The sequence below is a fragment of the Prionailurus viverrinus genome, chromosome C2, assembly GCF_022837055.1.
Source record: "Prionailurus viverrinus isolate Anna chromosome C2, UM_Priviv_1.0, whole genome shotgun sequence".
NCBI classification, from domain to species: Eukaryota; Metazoa; Chordata; class Mammalia; order Carnivora; family Felidae; genus Prionailurus; species Prionailurus viverrinus.
The window spans coordinates 20705573-20724245 of record NC_062569.1 but is presented as its reverse complement, the minus strand read 5'-3'; the positions used below and the strand labels follow the sequence as shown (position 1 = coordinate 20724245).

General features: G+C 37.3%; 1 protein-coding gene across 6 annotated transcripts in view; it reads right to left on the bottom strand.

Moving 5' to 3' along the window:
• ZNF385D (zinc finger protein 385D) overlaps window positions 1–18673 on the bottom strand; it is a 679366-nt gene that overhangs the window by 65565 nt on the left and 595128 nt on the right. For all 6 annotated transcript variants that reach the window (XM_047876493.1, XM_047876492.1, XM_047876491.1 and 3 more), the window contains one exon: window positions 14244–14406. In XM_047876493.1, coding sequence (XP_047732449.1) covers window positions 14244–14406 — 163 coding nt within the window. The remainder of the gene's footprint in view (window positions 1–14243; window positions 14407–18673) is intronic.

The following is an 18673-nucleotide window of genomic DNA, read 5'->3' as shown; positions in this document are numbered from 1 at the left end:
AGTGTGACAGATAGTGCATGGCCCACAAAGACTAAAATATTAATACCTGGCCCCATTACAGGAAAAGTTTGCTGAACCCTGATCTAGACAAATGGCTGACTTTTCTTTTCTCTTATATTCTTTTAAAACTTTTGACAGTGGATATTTCCCATTTTGCAACCTAATATACTTATTTCATATCCAGTTATGTAAAATTTTATATTAATATACACATTTTCATCAAATGCAAATCCAGATTCTAAGGAGTCATGTATGTGGTTTTCATAATGGTTATGTGAAATCGAGTATGAACTGAAGAACCCAAAAATAAATATGGTCATTGACAAAGCAATGTGACACATTATGGTAAAATGTTTTATTTTTCTTTCTGTAATAAGAAAACAGCTAATAATACTGGCAACTCCTGACTGTTCAGAAGTTTACACTGGGTGGGATTTTGATGAAAACAAAACAAAGGCTTTCTCGGGTGTTTAACCAAAGGTAAATGTTCTTAAAGGCCAACATCTAAACTTAATTAATCTGATGACAAAGTGCCCACAAATTGAATGGGCTTGCTATATGGATTTTAAATGTGTTCTATGTGAAAAAATTACTTTGTCAATCAAGGCCAACATGGCATGATTCCTTCTTTACTCTTTGCATTACAACAAATTACATTTCTGCAGCATACAAGTAAGAAAGAAAAGAAAAGAAAAAAACCAAAAAAAAAAAACCCAAAAAACAAAAAAACAAAACAACTATCTTACTCTCCCTTGTTAATTGCAAGTTTGATGGACGATGTTACCTTTACCTTTTGAATAAAGGGAATAATCGTGGAAAGAAATACTCAGTGGACCTGACAATGAGGACAAGTAAGTTATTCTATCAAGGTTCCAACCATAGCTATTAGTTTAGTCGTTTTTAACACAAAGATACATAATCTGGTTGGAATCTTGGATTACTCTAAAGTAAAAAACTTTTTCACCTACTGTTTCAAAACAATTTTCAAAATCCATTTACCCTTTAGGGTAATGAGTACTTCTGGCCCCCTTCCTAGAAACAAAAGTTAACAAAGACTAGTACCTAGAAAAAACAAAAAGATGGATAGTACATCACTGACATATTTCTCCACAGTATTTGGCAAATGAGAGATCTATGAAATGTTTCTACTAATAGGGAGATAAGTATATTTCTGTCCTATTACTGACACACATAGCTTTCTTCAAAACAAATTCTTTAAATGGGGATGCCAATCTTAGAAATAGCTGTTTATATTTTTAATTTTTCTGTATGAGTATAAAATGCAATGATTTATATGATGACAAATTGAAAATTTAAAAGCTATACAAATAAAAACTACCTTGTTTTTCCTGTTTAGGAAATTGCCAGCTTTATAGGGAAAACGATTTATGGCCTTGAATTCTAGATTGCATTACCTTATTTTTAAATATCACTATATGCTAATCTAAAATGTCTTAGCAGCAAAGGAGGAGGCTTGCATTTATGGGCCCTGAACCAATCCTTTCTGGGTTACTGGATTTTCAATTACCAAAATTATCACACTAACTATCACCTTAGTTTCCTGAAAGAATTAAAGTAGATTTCCAAAGTAGAAATTCTTAGGAGATGATATATGAGATTCTAATTTCTTGCAATGTAGGTAATCTTCTGTGTTTATTTGATAGTTTTGTTATATACATTTAGAAAAATTAACATTTGACTGCAGAAAAAAACCCCACTTTTGTTTCTTTTGTAGTTTTGTTCTTGCAGAGAATTCTGTCATTGTGTAGACAGCATTACAAAATTACACAGAAAGACTAAGGCTGGAATGGTTTCACATGCAATTCCTAAAATATCTACTATAAATTTTACATAGAGAGGTCAAAGATGTTACTTTTCAATACACATGGAGCTCTTCTGTCTGGAAAAGTAATAAAAATAACAGTATGGTTTTCATTAACAAAATGTAGACCAACAAAAAGCTTTGGCCCTTAACCTTATCTTCTTTTACCAGCTTCCATGAAGGTGAAAATCACAATAAAGATGTGAAGAGCTTAACTGTGGGCAGATACACACATCAGAATCTTTTAACAGGTCCAAGGTCTGATAGCACAGGCAAATACAGCAGCGTCCTTAGGGGTGTTAAGAGTGTTTTGCAAAATAAGTGGAACTATCCTGGGTGATCTACAGACGTGGTGATGTCAATTAGCAACCCAAACTGGGGCTAGTGCTAACAAGGATTACAGGGTGATTGCGTGTTTTGCTGCCTAAGTCAAGACAGCAAGGCAAAATGAGTCAGAACTCAGTTCAAACCCTACCTCTGCTTCTTACAAATTTATTGACTTCAGTCAAGTTCTTCAACTCAGAACACAGTTTCTTTATCTGCCAATTAAGAATGTTTATTTCTAAGAGTTAGGTACTCCCCATAACCTAGCACAAGCCTCTAGCACTAGCCTAACACAAGCCTCTAGCATTGAAGTTCTAAACCACTTGGGGCCTTTTGTTTTGTCTTCTTCACTGAAGTGAGTCCCTAGAGCCTGGGAGTTACATCTAAAGACAGCAAATACTGAGTACATGCTAAATGTTGGTAAAATGAAACATCTCATCAAGGGAGTTATTTTAGGGATTACATACCCTTGGCATTAAGTTTAGCATACACCAGTTAATATTCATCCTTCCATCTCCCTCACATGAAAGGGTCATTCCAGCTGCTCTAGACATTCATGGTACCATTACCTGCTATCTCCTCCTGACAAATCATGGCCTATCCTGGATTATATTTTGGTTTTGCTTCTTGTTTTCCCAACCAGACTGAAGACACCTTAAGGCAGAACTCCTAATCTGCATCTTAGTTTTCGTTCCTGCCTTATCTTACCCATTGCAAAAATACCTGTAGATGAACGAGTAGGTATGACTGAATAGATGGATAAAAAAACAAATAAACAACCTAGAGTTGATAAGTCAGACTCTCAAATAGCTGACCATTCAGAGAGGGGTGGGGGAGTTTTTCGTTTCTACAAGGTCTTCTACTTCTTCGGCTGCATGAAAGAGATACATGATTTTTTTTTTTCTTATTTTACTTAATTCCATTAGAGAGCTGGCAGGAAAACAGAAGGCAGGACAATAAATAAAATAAGGTCCAAATGGGTCGCATCATTACTGCTACACATTCTGCATCTTGACCTTCCCCTTGGAGTTTGGCCAGGCACCAACTGTTAGTCTGAGAGTGATTGATATGAGCAATCACGTAAGTGTAAAATGTCAAGACTGCCTCTAAACTGAGTCATAACAAAAGCAAAGCAAAGTAAGGAAAGTGGCACAGATTCTACCCCATGGAGTTAAATATGCTCTCTGTCCTCAAATTTAACCTGATGTCAGAACTTATAGTTCGTACATAGTCAATCTGATTCAATATAGCTTTTTAAAATGTTCTCAACTCTCATTAGAAAGTGGAGTAGCACAGTAATTTAATGAGGAATCTGACTGCAATTATGATCATTAAAATAGTAACTTAATTTTATGCTGTCTTTGGGAAATGCTCAACCCAAGGGCTGCACATCCAAAGTCTGAGTTACACTGGTTTATATCTTTGATTCGTATTACAAAGTATTTAAATATGATAGATTTCAATTAGTAAAAACTATTGACTGTATGCATTCAAATTGTTACTAAATAGTTTGGAGTGTGTGAACTTTCACTGTTAAAAGAATTCTTAGGATGATCTTCCCGAAAATAAAATTAATACAGCACTATTTATTGGTACTTTTAATGTAGAACCAGTAGGTGCTTGGACAAAGACACATGGTGTAAAGGTGTATGCTCCATCAAGGAAGTGAAAATTTTATGGGGTTGACAAGTAAGAAGATACACAATTTCAATAAGTGCCAGGACAGAGCTTACATAGAAGCCTGGAAATAGGAATCAGCTGGGCAAAGAGTGTGAATTCATTTGTATGAATCCATGCACATATGCATTGGCACACAACTTGTACATCCTCTGTGCACCAGTATGTGATGTACTAGATAGGCTGAAATATAAGAAAGGGTTTTTCTAACGTGTTTTGTTTTGTTTTGTTCTGTTTTGTTTTGTTTTGTTGAGAGGGGGAGAGAGAGAGAGAGGAAGAGAGAGCGAGTATGAGGGAGGGGCAGAGAGAGAGGGAGACACAGAATCCAAAGCAGGCTCCAGGGTCTGAGCTCAGCACAGAGCCCAGGTGGGGCTCAAACTCAAGAACCAAGGGATCATGACCTGAGCCGAAGTAGGATGCCCAACTGACTGAGCCACCCAGGTGCCCTTTTTATTTTTTAAAGTTTATTTATTTATTTTTGAGAGTGAAAGCACGAGTTGGGAGGGGCAGAGAGAGAGAGAGAGAGAGAGAGAAAGAGAATCCCAAGCAGGCTTTTCACTGTCAGCAGGAGCTTGAACCCACAAACGATGAGATCGTGACCTGAGCTGAAGCTGGACGCTTAACTGACTGAGCCACCCAGGCGCCCCTAGAAAAGATTTTTCTAAGAAAAAGAACGTATAGCTCTTTCTTCCCACCCTCAAGTGATTTTGTTGGGTTGGAATTAAGGACAGATATGGAGGACTGACAGAATAGTAGTTCTGGAGCTAAATCCCTGTGATTCAAGGGCTAGATCACAAACAACTTTTGCTGCCATGTTTAAGAGTTTGGAATTCGTAGAACATAAATAAAAGTATAATTCTTAATTTAAATATTTATTTCAGTTTGGGTTTTACTAAGAATTCAGTAGAGGGGCGCCTGGGTGGCTCACTCGGTTGAGCGTCCGACTCTTGGTTTTGGCTCAGGACATGGTGTCACAGTTCGTGAGTTCAAGCCCCATGTCTGGCTCTGTGCTGGCAGCTTGGGATTCTTTCTCTCCTTCTCTCTTTGCCCCTCCTCCACTCACACTCACTCTTTCTCTCCCTCTCAAGATAGATGAATATTAAAAAAAAAAAGAATGCAGTAGAAGCTTTATGTCTCCTGACTGGAAGTAATGTGCTGTCGAAATGCTTTGTTCCACATTTCCTATCACTATTAGATAGCAAACTCCTCACTTTTCCAATTTAGAGACAAAGTTCTGTAATGGCCCACATGCTTTTACAGGTGCTTACTTCACATTCTGTCATAGTTGATCATTGTTCAACAACAATTTTTGTTATAGTTGTTATTCAACTTTAAGAATTATTATCTTGCCGTTGAAATAGTTTATCATCATACAAGCATGTGTCTACTCAATTCCTAAGAATGACATAAAAGTAGAGGGAAAAAAATCCCTCCATGAATTAAAACAAAACACATACAAACAAACAGAGACACAGATGTTTCCAGAACTGTGGCATCTGTAGGCAAAGCCACCGGGAGCTTTAATTTAATTTTTAAAATTCACCAGATGTCTGGTATTTCACAGATACTGGGTAGGTGTTTAGCTTATCAATTATTTTAAGATTTGATATTTCTGGTAAAAAAGACACATATACAGACTATGTACACATACACACAACATGCATGCACACACACACATACACACACAAGTTAGCGAACCAGTTGCTTTAGATTCTAACATAAAATTATATACTAGCTTGTCAAGTTACTATTAATTCCCTTCTTACCTTGCACACCATACACCTGCACCTGAACAAAACTGGGTGACGGGTCCTTTAGAAAGTTTAGGCCTCTAACTGCTTCACTCATTCATTATGTTGAGGAAGACAACATGTCCTTGTCCAGATGAATAATTCATTGTGAAATTCTTCTGTGATTCAAGGAGCAGTTTTACGTAGTATATCTAAGATAAGACCTTTATCAGCCTAATAGGACCAGCAAAATACAATTCATCTTGATTTCCTCATGCACAAGAAGAGCGGGATAGAATAGTCTGTGTTATTTCCACGTCATCTCTAATATACAATTTGCCATCACTGGTTCACATACAAAGATCCTGGAACCACAATATTCAAATAAGGGTTAAATTTTTTTTCCCTCCTGAATTTCCCCTCTCTTTTTCAATCCCTCTAGAGATCTGCTGCTAGCATACTCTGTTGGCACTTATCACCCATCTTGAGAAGGGAATACTTGATAAAGTCTCTTTTTTGGCCTATCTGAAGCATGTCATGAACCAGTGCTAAGAAAAGAAAAAGCAATTTAAGCATAAATGTTCTCACAATGGTGCTTCAACTCCTGCCCCAAGAGGCATACAATGGCATCCTTTATCATAGTAGTGATTGTCCCAGGGAGGTTTTGTTTGGAAGAATGGGTCAGAAAAGAAAGACCCCAGGAACTAGCACAATTTCCACAAAGCCAAGAGAGGCCATCTGTACAGTACTACATCAGATCTTCAAGTGCTGACAGTGATGTGTCCCTTTTCAAATGGCTTTGTATTACTTCTTAAATTTCAACAGACCTATAGATTCACAAGCCACAAAAATGTTTGTTTCTCTTCTTGAAGTAATGTGCAATGTTGATTATGAAACCTGGTATAGTGGGGAAATTTCAGGGACAGGCATTAAAGACAGAATCTTGCATATAAATAAGTGTGTGCTTAATACATTTTTATATAATACATACTCTACTATATCTTATATACAAATATATAATACAAAATCAAAGATATATAGCTTTCTGATACCAAGCTCAGCTTGTATTTTGTTATCATTTCCAACATTTGGGACATTTGTTTGAAGACTATGTCAAGAAAAAAAACCTTTTACCATCTTCCTTACGAAAACAGAACAAAGCTAATTCCCACTTGTCCTCCATGAAAACCCACGTATCTATTTTCTAAATGACATTGGAATTAGTGTTGCCTTACAAACTATCCATCCACCACCTCTATTTCTAGTTTACCATTCTCATGATTTGGCTTCTACCTAAATAGAAGGGGGAGAAAAAAACTGTTTGTGCTTCGCTTTGCCTGGCACCGGGCCTATTGTAAACAGCTGACTCCAGAGGATAATTCTTAGGAATGAACCCGGAAAGGGAAAAACCCAGATTCTGTGACCTTATAACTGACTGACTCTCCCAAAGGGGCTTTGTTTCCCAACGTATTTGCTTTCAATCACTGGCCATCGTTTTACATCAAATATCTTTTTTTTATCATTAGAAAAGTCTCTATTATTCCAAGTGCCTGACCAAATAATGTGAATTCTAATAAACACTTAGAGTCAATTATTAACCCACAGCAAATAAATATTCTTTTGCATTCCTAGAGCTTCTCAACAATAGATTCAAGAATATTTTACTCTCAGCACCTTTGAATCAGATGAATACAATCTTCTTGGATTATAATTTTAAATTTAAAATAGAAAAAGATGGGAAAAATGGATACAAAGAAGACTAAATCATAAAGGTGAATAGTGCAAATTTAAATAACATAGTGGCTTTATCTAATGAATATATTTGCAGTTCACTGAGACTTGATAAAGAATTATGTACTAGAACCAGAAAGAAATGTTCTCATACCTTACTGGTTAGATGACTAAGGTAAATCTATATACTCAATATACAAGCTAATTAACTCATGAAAGACAGTCACCAAGGGGGCATTATAAATGTCAAGTTTTCTTTACCTGTGCAACTAGAGAATCTCAAAACAAATAAACAAACTTTACGAGTTTGACTTGATGACCTTTATGAAAACTCTGAAATTTGATGAGCAATATCTCAGAATTCTTTAGACTAACAAGAACCATTGTTCTTTCATGGAACTATCTATGCATAAACAGCAAAATCTAAAGCTTTGCTATGCCCCCCCATTCTAGATCAAAAACACAATACTGATTAATTCAAGTTTTAAAACTACTTATTTATTATATTTTATATAAGCAGTACTCTGTAAAAAAAATAATCAGACTAATCAAGTATACACTGTCAATGAACATGTCATGTAGCAATAAGAAAAGGCAAAGACATAAGAAATAATATTTTAAGAAGAATATGATAGAGCAGTTAGCTATGAATTCTTATGGGATTTGAGATGCAGAGAGAAAAGTGATATACTTTTAAGAGAGAAATGCAGAAGAACAGTAAGAAATGAAGACAGAAAAACAAGGTGTGTTTCTAATGGAGAATATTCCAGGCGAGCAACAGAAGAGAAGTTTGGAGAGGTAGGTTGTGGTCAAACTACAGAGGACCAAGCAGCTCAGCAAGTTGGTACATTGAAAGTTCCTGAATGGGTAGGTCCTATGATCTCCCTGTATAGTATAAATGGACTGGAGAGTGAAGGATATGGTTGTCAAGGGACAAGAATGGAGAGAGCTGGACTTGCATGGAGGCTAGGGCAATTGTATGGGCAAGGCAGAGACATACAAAGCCAGGTTAAAGGTAGTAACCAAGAGGGAAAGGATAAAGGATGTTTTCTGGGGATGGGAGGAGAGTGGATTCCAACAACTGAATAGAGGTGTGAACTGAGATAAAGGAAAGTGGCATAGACAACTAGGAAGTTTCAACTCTGTGAACTGCAGGACCAAAAATGAAACTAGGAAATACAGGATGGAGAGAAAATTGGAGAAGGTGGTCAAGGTTAGGCCTATTTTTTTTTTTTTTTGGACCTGTGAAACACGGATGCTGACAAGCCACCCAAGTGAGTGACTAACCAGCCATGGAAAGTCAGGTCAAACTTCAGGCTAGAAATGTGGAATGCTGAGATATGTAGGCACAAGTCATAGTTGAAGCCATGGAGGAATGCTGTGTTACTGCTCACCAATATCTGCTTCCCCTCCCCGGAGGAGATGATTCTTCCTTGCCCATGATAATCAAGCTTGACCATGGGACTTGAAAAAGTCAAGTGAGAAGAATATTATATGTCACTTCCATTAAGAAACTTTAAGAGCCTACTGATTCACAATCTTCTTTTTCCCCCTGGTCCAGAATTGGGAATGTCCAGCTAGTGACTGCTTCATTAGCCTAGCCTGGAGTTAAATTAACATGGAAAAAACCCACAGCTAATATGTACTATGAGTGAGAAATAACTAGTTGTTGGAAAAGCCACTAAGATTCGGAGGTTGTTTATTATTGCAGTGTAAACTAGCCTAACTTAACTCACAGACCAAGGAGATGAATAAGATTACCCAAAAAGGAAAACTAAAGAAAGTTCAGAAGCTTACCAAGCCTGGGACTTAACTCTACGATTTTGAATTTGGTATTTGATAGGGGTAAAAATGAGTTACATTTGCTAAGTTACTTTGAGAATATTTAATTTTTGTCATTACCTTTTCTGTATAAAAAATCATTAAAAAAACTTGCTGGATCAGACAAAATCATCTAGCCATATTTGGAAATGTTTGCTGTTTGAATTATTCTCTAATGATTAGTAACCATTCTTACATACCAACAATTTTGAGTGTTATATATATTTTTTTAAATATTATTTTTATTTGTAAATTTTTCTTTGTGTAAATTCACTAACCTAGCACTCAGATAATGAGAAATAAAATTATGCTTTAATGTTAGGGAGTCTCATCTTGCCTAGAGGTAGGGGGAATAGGCTTTCTGTGAGCAGTTGGTGGTTGATCACTGAATATTATCTTTTGCTCACCATGCCAGCATGCAGACTGGCATAAGCAATGACAAAAAAATATCCCAAAATTATAGTTAGTGAATAAGAGCTTACCCTGCAGGGCATTTAGACATATTTGTTATCCCAAGGCAGCAATTAAAACCCACAATATATGATTTAGGAATTTAACAGAAACTGTCTGTCAAAATTACTTTTATCAAGTAGGTTTTCAATGAAACTTTATTATGACTACTCAATTTCTTACATTTTTGAGAATCTCAGGAAACCCTCCAAATTAATGTTCTAATTCAAGTCCACACCACTTCTCGTCCTTTTCTCTGCTGTTGTCCACCCTTCTTTAAGGTTCTTATCTGTCAAACCATTGTATCCTTAGCATGTTTAAAGGCAATTAGTTTTTTTATATGTTTGAATTATTTTCATTAAGAATGATTTGGTAAAATTAGTAAAATGTGATTTAATGCATCTATATCTTTTATGTATGTATAAATCCACAAATCACAAAACAGCATGCATATTAAGCAGTAGGGTTAACATTTATTATTGAAAAATATATGATCCTTGATTCTAGAGTCTTATTTCTCTCTCCTTCTGCCCCCAAAGTGTTCAACCATTCTAGGAAACTAGAATGAGACCCATATTGTTTTCAAGGTTGTACTTCTTCCTAATCAATATGAAGAAGCAGACAGTAATAAAAAGGACTCACAGTAGTTTTAAGAAAACTCCAATTTGTCAGCGTAGGTACCTCTAATTTATTTTGGAATACAAATGGTAAGAAGGAGACATGTCTCTGAAGGCAAGGGAAATAAAAGCAAAAATGAACTATTGGGACATTGAGATAAAAAGCTTCTGCACAATGAAGGAAATAATCAGCAAAACTAAAAGGCAACCAACGGAATGGGAGAACATATTTACAAATGACATATTGGATAAAGGGTTAGTCTCCAAAATCTATGAAGAACTGACCAAATTCAATGCCTGAAAAACAAACAATTCAGTGAAAAAATGGGCAAAAGACACGAATAGACACTTTTCCAAAGAAGACATCCAGATGGGCAACAGACACATGAAAAGAGGTTCAACATTGCTCATCATCAGGGAAATACAAATCAAAACCACACTGAAATACTGCCTAATACCAGTCAGAGTGGCCCGAATTAACAACTCAGGCAACAACAGATGTTGGTGAGGATGTGGAGAAAAGGTTACACTGTTGGTGGGAATGCAAACCTGTGTGGCCGCTCTGGAAAACAGTGTGGAGTTTCCTCAAACATTTTAAAATAGAATTATGCTAAGACTCAGCAATAGCACTACTAGGAATTTATCCAAAGGATATAGGAGTGCTGATTTGTAGGGGTACATGTACCACTGTTATTGCAGCGCTATCAACAATAGCCAAATTATGGCAAGAGCCCAAATGTCCATGAACTGATAAATGGATAAAGAAGATGTGGTGTACACACACCCACCCCCCCACACACATACACACACACTGGAATACTACTCGGCAATGAAAAAGAATGATATCTGGCCATTAACAAGAATGTGCATTGAGGAGGGCACCTGTTGGGATGAGCACTGGGTGCTGAATGGAAACCAATTTGACAATAAATTTCATATTAAAAAAATAAAAATAAAAAACCAATGTGGATGGAACTGGAGGGTATTATGCTAAGTGAAGTAAGTCAGTCAGAAAAAGAAGGATATCATATGTTTTCATTCATATGTGGAATTTGAGAAACTTAACAGAAGACCATAGGGGAAGGGAAGGGGAAATGAGTTACAAACAGAGGGAGGCAAACCATAATAGACTCTTAAATACAACAGAGAACAAACCGAGGGTTGATGAGCATGGGGGATGGGCATTGTGGAGGGTACTTGTTGGGATGAGCACTGGGTGTTGTATGTAAGTTGTGAATCAGGGGAATCTACTCCTAAAGCCAAGATGTTAGCTAACTTGACAATAAATTATTAAAAAAAAAAAGACCCCACCCTAAAAAACAAAACAAAAACAAAAACAAAAAACAAAAAAATAAATGGGTAAGAAGGGTGATGAAAAGACAGGAGCTTTCTTGGGCTATTTTTCATGGATAGTTTTGTGGAAATGCCAATTTACAGATAGAATTCAGCTTAAAACATTGGGCAAGTGTTAGTCTTTCAACTATATGACCTTTCTTTCTGGGCAAAGGTCCCCCTGTATTAGGAAAGCAATGCACTGCTTTTTAATTTGAGAGAGAGAGAGAGCAGGGGAAAGAGGCAGAGGGGGAGAGAGAGAGAGAGAAACAGAGAGGGAGAATCTTAAACAGGCTCCATACCCAGTGTAGAGCTGGACAAAGGGCTTGATCCCACAAGCCTGGAATCATGACCTGAGCCAAAATCAAGAGTTAGACACTCAACCGACTGAGCCACTCAGAAGCAATATACTTCTGATGCTCATAGCTTTCTTCCTTTGGCTTTAGGATATCTGTACTAATTTACAGACTTTGCTATCCTTTCTGTCCTTGAAGAATTTTCTCTAGCTTCAGCTTGAAAGGGTACTTCACCATTTCAACACCATTCCAGTCATTAGGTAAATGCTGGCATCTCCACTGAGAATTTGTTTCATGTGGGTTCTCTCCCACAGCCCAATCCAAAACTTGTTTCCATTTAACTTGTGAAAGGACAGAGCCTTGATGACTCCCATCCTTTCCATTTTAGTTTCTAAGGTTGAGGGATGGAGGTATGTGTTCGTAACTCATCTATGTAACAGAGAAAACACACACAGGAGCCTTTCCTAAACCAAGTTAGCAACTTTCCCCTCCATGTACATATATACATTTAAATGATGAGAATCCTCAGCTTAACAGGATTTTTTGCCTTTTAAAAAGGATTCAAGGTAACCCAAATAGCCTTTATGATAAAAATATCTAAGAATAGAAAAGTTTGGGGATAAGCACAAACTGAACATCAAATCATGTGTCTTATATCATGCTAATTTCTTTGTTCTTACTACCCACTATCTTTCTGCAAAAAAAAAAATTCTTTATGGCAAACATGGCTTTAGGGATCCTAATTTGTGCCTGAATATCTGGGAACAGAAATTTACACTCATCTGCTACATTACTGCTCATTCTCCTACAGCCCCCAAAATAAAGCAGTGAAATTTCAGCTGATAGAGAAAAGATTAATGCTTTCTCGATAAGGTTTTACATCTAAATTAATAAGATGGCATAATCCAGCTCTTGCTCTGGATACCAAAGAAATCGAACATGACAATCACTTCTTTTTCCCTTTAGTATGTTGTAACACAAAACTGGATGAATCAGAGAACCAAAGGAGTGAGGGAAAAACGCAGCCACTCAATAGACATTGTACTCAGTAGCTGCACCATGCTAGGGTACAAAGATGAGAGGTGTACTCAGCCTCAGAGAGTACTCAGGGTTCTCAGGCAGTAGGGGACATAATGTATCTACCCATAACACTTGGGTAAAGGACATGAAATATGTCATGGGAACTCGTACTGAACATTATCCCTTATATATTCACATAGGAGTAAGCATCTCTCCAGATCCTTTGAGGAATATATAGGTGTCTAATATGCAATGCATATAACAAAGTTGCTTTATTCTGTTCCATATTTTTGCTGTATCATGTTACATTTCCATCCGTTGTGGCTGGAAGATTCTCTTCTGTTAAGATACTACTATTGACGATGATACAAATGCTTCCTAACCGTTGTCATTTGTAGGGCTTAGAAAACAACTGACGTGTACCACCCACTGTGATCTAGAAAAGGATTTATTAAACATGCAGCCATGAGTCACACAGGACTTCTTTTTCTGTAAATATTGAGGACCAATAGTCTTATATTTAAAAATGCCAGCCTAGAGAAACCCCACTGGCTTCCCCTGCCATGAATTAACTGCTTATTTGCAGGAGCTGTCCCAAGAGGCCATTCAGAGGCCATTATTTCACTGTGAAGACTCTGTTAAAAAGAATAATTGGGAGGCGCCTGGGTGGCTCAGTCAGTCAAGCGTCCGACTTTGGCTCAGGTCATGATCTCACGGTCCGTGAGTTCGAGCCCCACGTCGGGCTCTGCGCTCACAGCTCAGAGCCTGGAGCCTGTTTCAGATTCTGTGTCTCCCTCTCTCTCTGACCCTCCCCTGTTCATGCTCTGTCTCTCTCTGTCTCAAGAATGAATAAACATTAAAAAAAAAGAATAATTGGTATCAATAACACTTACCTGTGTATGCAGAGGGAAGGTTACCCAGCCATAACAAGCCCAGATTCACGCAGCCACTACTTAAAACAATGCAATGTTTGGGATTTATGAGAGTAAGTCCTGTCAGTAATAATGCCCTTGTCTGAAGGGGCCTTCTCGATTCATCTGGCATATGCTGCAGTGTATTTACAGTTAAATCGAATCTGCCATGCAGTTACAGGCTAAGGGGCGGCATACAAGATGTCAATGATACACACTGAAAGGGTTTACTTCTCAAATACGTGGCTTCAAATGCCTTTATGCTCTCGTGTTCCTCCAGAATAGCCACAGGACGGTTTCAAATGCAAAATCTGCAACATAACTAGTGATTATCTTAATCAGTTGCTGAAGGGTATTGGGAAAATGAGGGGGACACAATTACCATTATACAGAAAGATGGATCAAGCATGAATCGATGCGGCAGGAACATAAGGAAACAGACATGGGTCTAGACAAGGGAAGGAACCCCCAAACCACGATGATGACAACAACAACAAAGATCATCGCTTAACCTGTTTTGTCAGAGCTGGTATTGATGGTATTGGTAGTGATGGAGGTGAAGGTAGTCTTTGCGCTGTCCTTGGCAGTTACAGATTTCTGCTTATTTTTCATGGCTTCCAGTGCTTTGAGCTTCTTGGCATGTTTCGTGCCTTTGTAGTGGGCCGCAGCCTGGCTCTACAAAGGAGAACAAAATGAACCGTGCAATCAGGCTCATTTCTAAACTGGCATTCTCTGTATTACTGCAAATACAGACTCCCTTTCAATAATAGGTACCATTCAAGCTAATTCTGGCAGTGGCCAAACAGTAGGGTTCTATTTAGAATGATGCTAGAAAGCAATGGGATTCAAGTTCTAAAACCTCTGGACAGAAGTAAGAGATATTCCATTGTTTCTCTTGAGAGAAATGTAGCTGAACACTAACACATCAACAACATTTTCTTTGTGGAGTGGGGAAAAAAAAATTGTACCCATATTCCTCTGGCTCTGCCACAGAGGATGCTGGGCTCCCAAAGATTAACAAGGGCCCCAGAAAAGAGTAGCTCTCATCTTCTTGGCTCAGGAAATGTGTTTTCTCTCTCTACAATGTGTCTTATTAATACAATCCCCAACAGGTGTCTACAAGGAAAAGTTCACACATAACAAGGGAAGTGGGCACCCTGGAGACTGAAATTGAAGTTCGACAGTTCAAAAGCAAATGTACTGCCTAAGTCCAAATGAAGTACACACAAGCTGGGCAATTTTCTGATTCTTTCTTTCTCCTTGCTTCCTACAGAGGTAGTCTGAGAAATTCAAGGGACTGGCATTCCTTAAACACATGGATCTTTCATGCCCTGGTCCATGGTCAGGAGGCTCCAATGTGCTTTGACTACTTAATGGAGCCACAACAATTCTTTTACCTGTGCCTTCTGAGATTTTTTTCTTAAACAGTAATATACATTTTCCAAAGTTTATATTTTCTTAACATGATTTTGTTGTTGTTGTTCCTGGAGAGACACATTAATTGAGATAGAAAATCATCTTAAAGAATCCTATATTTATTAATGCTTATTGGAAAACAAGGAGTCTTTTCTGCTGGGGGTGGGAGGGGACTGGGCAGAGATATTCTTAGATCAGAAAGTTTCTCAGCTCAAAACCCTTAAAAAGACACCTCACAAAGAAGAAATCTCAGTGGAGGACTATGTCTGTCAGACTACCCATTGCTGCCCGTGACTTATTTAAATCCATGTTCCACTCCATGTTCTGCCTCCATTTTGCCAGAAAAAATAATAACCACACTGTCCTCTTTGTCACAGCAATTGTGGTAAGTAGGGTTGTAGTATAATGTCTTTTTGTAAATAGGCAAAGAAATAATCCACACCTTCATTTGCATCATTCTGACAAATATTCTCAAAGGACTAGGTACCCTTATTGAAAGAACACTGGACAAGGAAATCATATATTAGAAACAGTTTGAACAGAGAGGACACTCATGCATCAGTTACGAGTTTTCCAACAACACATAACATCAAAAGACATAGTGCGAGCCAAAATGTGAAGTTAAGACTTGCTATAGTTAATTGAAGAACCAATGATAGGTTGGATTGGGCTGATTCTACGTAAAGAATGCCACTTTGATGAACAGAGTTGTGTCCTTTTTTTTCCTGCCTAGTTCTCCTTCTTAACAAATCGATTCCTTTGGCCCTATCTTTTGAGGGCAATACGCATTTTTAATAAAATCCACAATATAGACGGTCCTCTTCTCTAGACAGCTGGCTACACACTTTCTCTTAACGCAAAGTTCCTCTCTTCTCTCTGTCCGCATTCTTATTCCTGACATAGAAGTGAATGTTTTATATGTAATATGTATTAAAAGACAGGGTTTATATTAACAGCACTATCTCCATGTATACCTCATATATATATATATATATACATATATATATGTATATATATATGTATATATATATTTTTAAGGTTCCTTGCAAATCTGCATTCTCAGTAGTATTTCAAATCAGGCAAGACTCTGTTTTAACACACCATAGGACCAGGTGAATGTCACTATTTTGGATATTAAGAAACTTACTCCAAAGGAGCCCCTGCAAGTGAAGAGAGTATATACACCTCCCCAAAATACTCTCTCCACAGACAGGCACAGCTAAGCCAATGCTTCCATCCAGTGAAATGGCTCAGGGAGTCATAGAGAGAAGGGGGTGACAGAATAAACAAGAGTTGGTGGGCTCCCTCCCAAGTCAGACACCTGATCTATTAAAAACGTAATAAAAATGTATACTCACTTGTTAATTGAGTAATAGTCCCAAAGCATCTTGATAATAATTATTTCAATTAAAAATTATCTGATTAAAAAAAAAGGTAACTAAGCCTTCCCCAAATTTGAAAATAAAAAAAAAAGAAGATCCAAAGTGCTATGGAGAGATCAGGACATAGAGAATTTAGGGGGAATGGTAAAGTATAGAGGGGTTGGTAACACTGGAGGTGTCAATGTGATTATGACAGTGCAGGGCATAAGTGGTGGGGAGGAGTTGGGCATACAAGTTGGAAACCAAATGTAGACAGATAACCCTTTCTGGATATTTTACATTAGACCTTTATTTAATGTTCGTAGGATTTATTGGACTGCTCTTGGTTTACACCGGTATAAATTTTCTAGTCTCTGCATGTTGACCCCATAAATCTTGATCCATCTTGATAGAGGTGTGTGGTATAAAGGTGTGTTCCTTGTGCAAAGGAAGTATATCCAGTGAGCTCCCTGTATCCCTTTCAGCCACTTCCTGGACTGAATCAATTATTCAGCCCCATCTAATATTTCTGTGACTACAGACAAAGCTGTAGCCTAAGAGGGAGTCCTGCTGGGAGATTTTTTGAAAGCAGCAGTTGGTCAGAGATGTTTCTTTGGGCCTCAGCTGCTTTTCCTTTGGGCAGAGAGGCACTGGATGTACCATACCACCTCATATTCCCTCGGGGCTGTTTCCTATTATTAGCCTCTGAATCAAGTCATTCCCAGAAACCTGGGGACCATCGGACACAAGCAACCCATTATTTTTCACAGGAATGATTCCAAGGTTAAATAAGTGGACTACTTCATTATGGCACACTTCAGCATTCTGTATTTTGAGACTGAAACAGAATCAGATGATCATAGTACACAAAGAAGTGAGCAGAACAATAGAAACTGGGCTTTGACAACTTCCTTTTAAATAATGAGTGTAATATTAGGGTGTTGTATAATAAACGTCAGTCTACCACCCTTGAAATAGCACATGACAGCATGAAATCTAACAAGTGTCATCCTAGAGGCAAGTGCTGACATTAAAGATATGCACACACATTCCTGCAGAATAGAATGATGCCACTTTAAATGTCATCACCACATCCTAGTCATCAGTAGCCAGTCATACTTTCTCATCTTCAAATTTTATCTTCAGCATTTCAAAATGGCTTCAAGTTTAAATGTAACTGAAGTCCCAAAGTAGAAAAAAATAACTGTTAAATGGCCACAATTGGGAGAGAAGTCTCATTCTTTTGAAACGCACACGCACACACATGCACACACACACACACGCACACACACATACACCCACACGTTTATTTTACTCATGTAAATAAGAGACTTCTTGATAAACCCCTATTCTCTTATGAAACTCACAGAATAATATTGTGTGAATATTCATATGCATCTATCATCTTATCTCATTAGCATCAATACCTTGTACACTTTTATTCTATGTCTCCTTAATACAAGGTATCTTAATATGATTTTTAAAAACTAAGTTTATTATTAGCACAAACATGTAGCTCCCACAACCAATATTGAGTTTCATAAACACATATGATTTCAAAAGGAACATGGTAGTCTTTGTTAGATTTTAATATGTAATTTTGCCACATATGAAACTGTATGAAAATTAAATGACTGTTATCATGTTAAATGCAACATCAGAAAAGTAAAGTGTAGTTAATTGAGAAGTTGTGATCCATTTTGGGGCAGGGGGTAGAGATAATACCTGAGCCAGATAAATTTTCTTTCTTTCTTTCTTTCTTTCTTTCTTTCTTTCTTTCTTTCTTTCTCTCTTTCTTTTCTTTCTTTCCTTCCTTCTTTTTTTTCCTTCTTTCTTTCCTTCCTTCCTTCTTTCCTTCCTTCCTTCCTTCCTTCCTTCCTTCCTTCCTTCCTCTCTTTCCTTTTTTTTATAGTAAGTTACCTCATGTTTTTAATTTTGGCTTAGATTATTATTTTGAAGATAAAAAAAATAAAATGACAAAACATGATATAGTATCCTAAATTCTAAAACACTTACTTTAGATTTACATTTTAAGAATTATTTTAAAAAATTACTTCAGGAAAGTTTAATGTTTTGGTTTATCTACGTGCAGTTGTTTCTATGTTGTGTACATTCACTCAAGTTTAATACTAAAAGAGTGTGTACAGGCTCAGCCCTATGGGTTA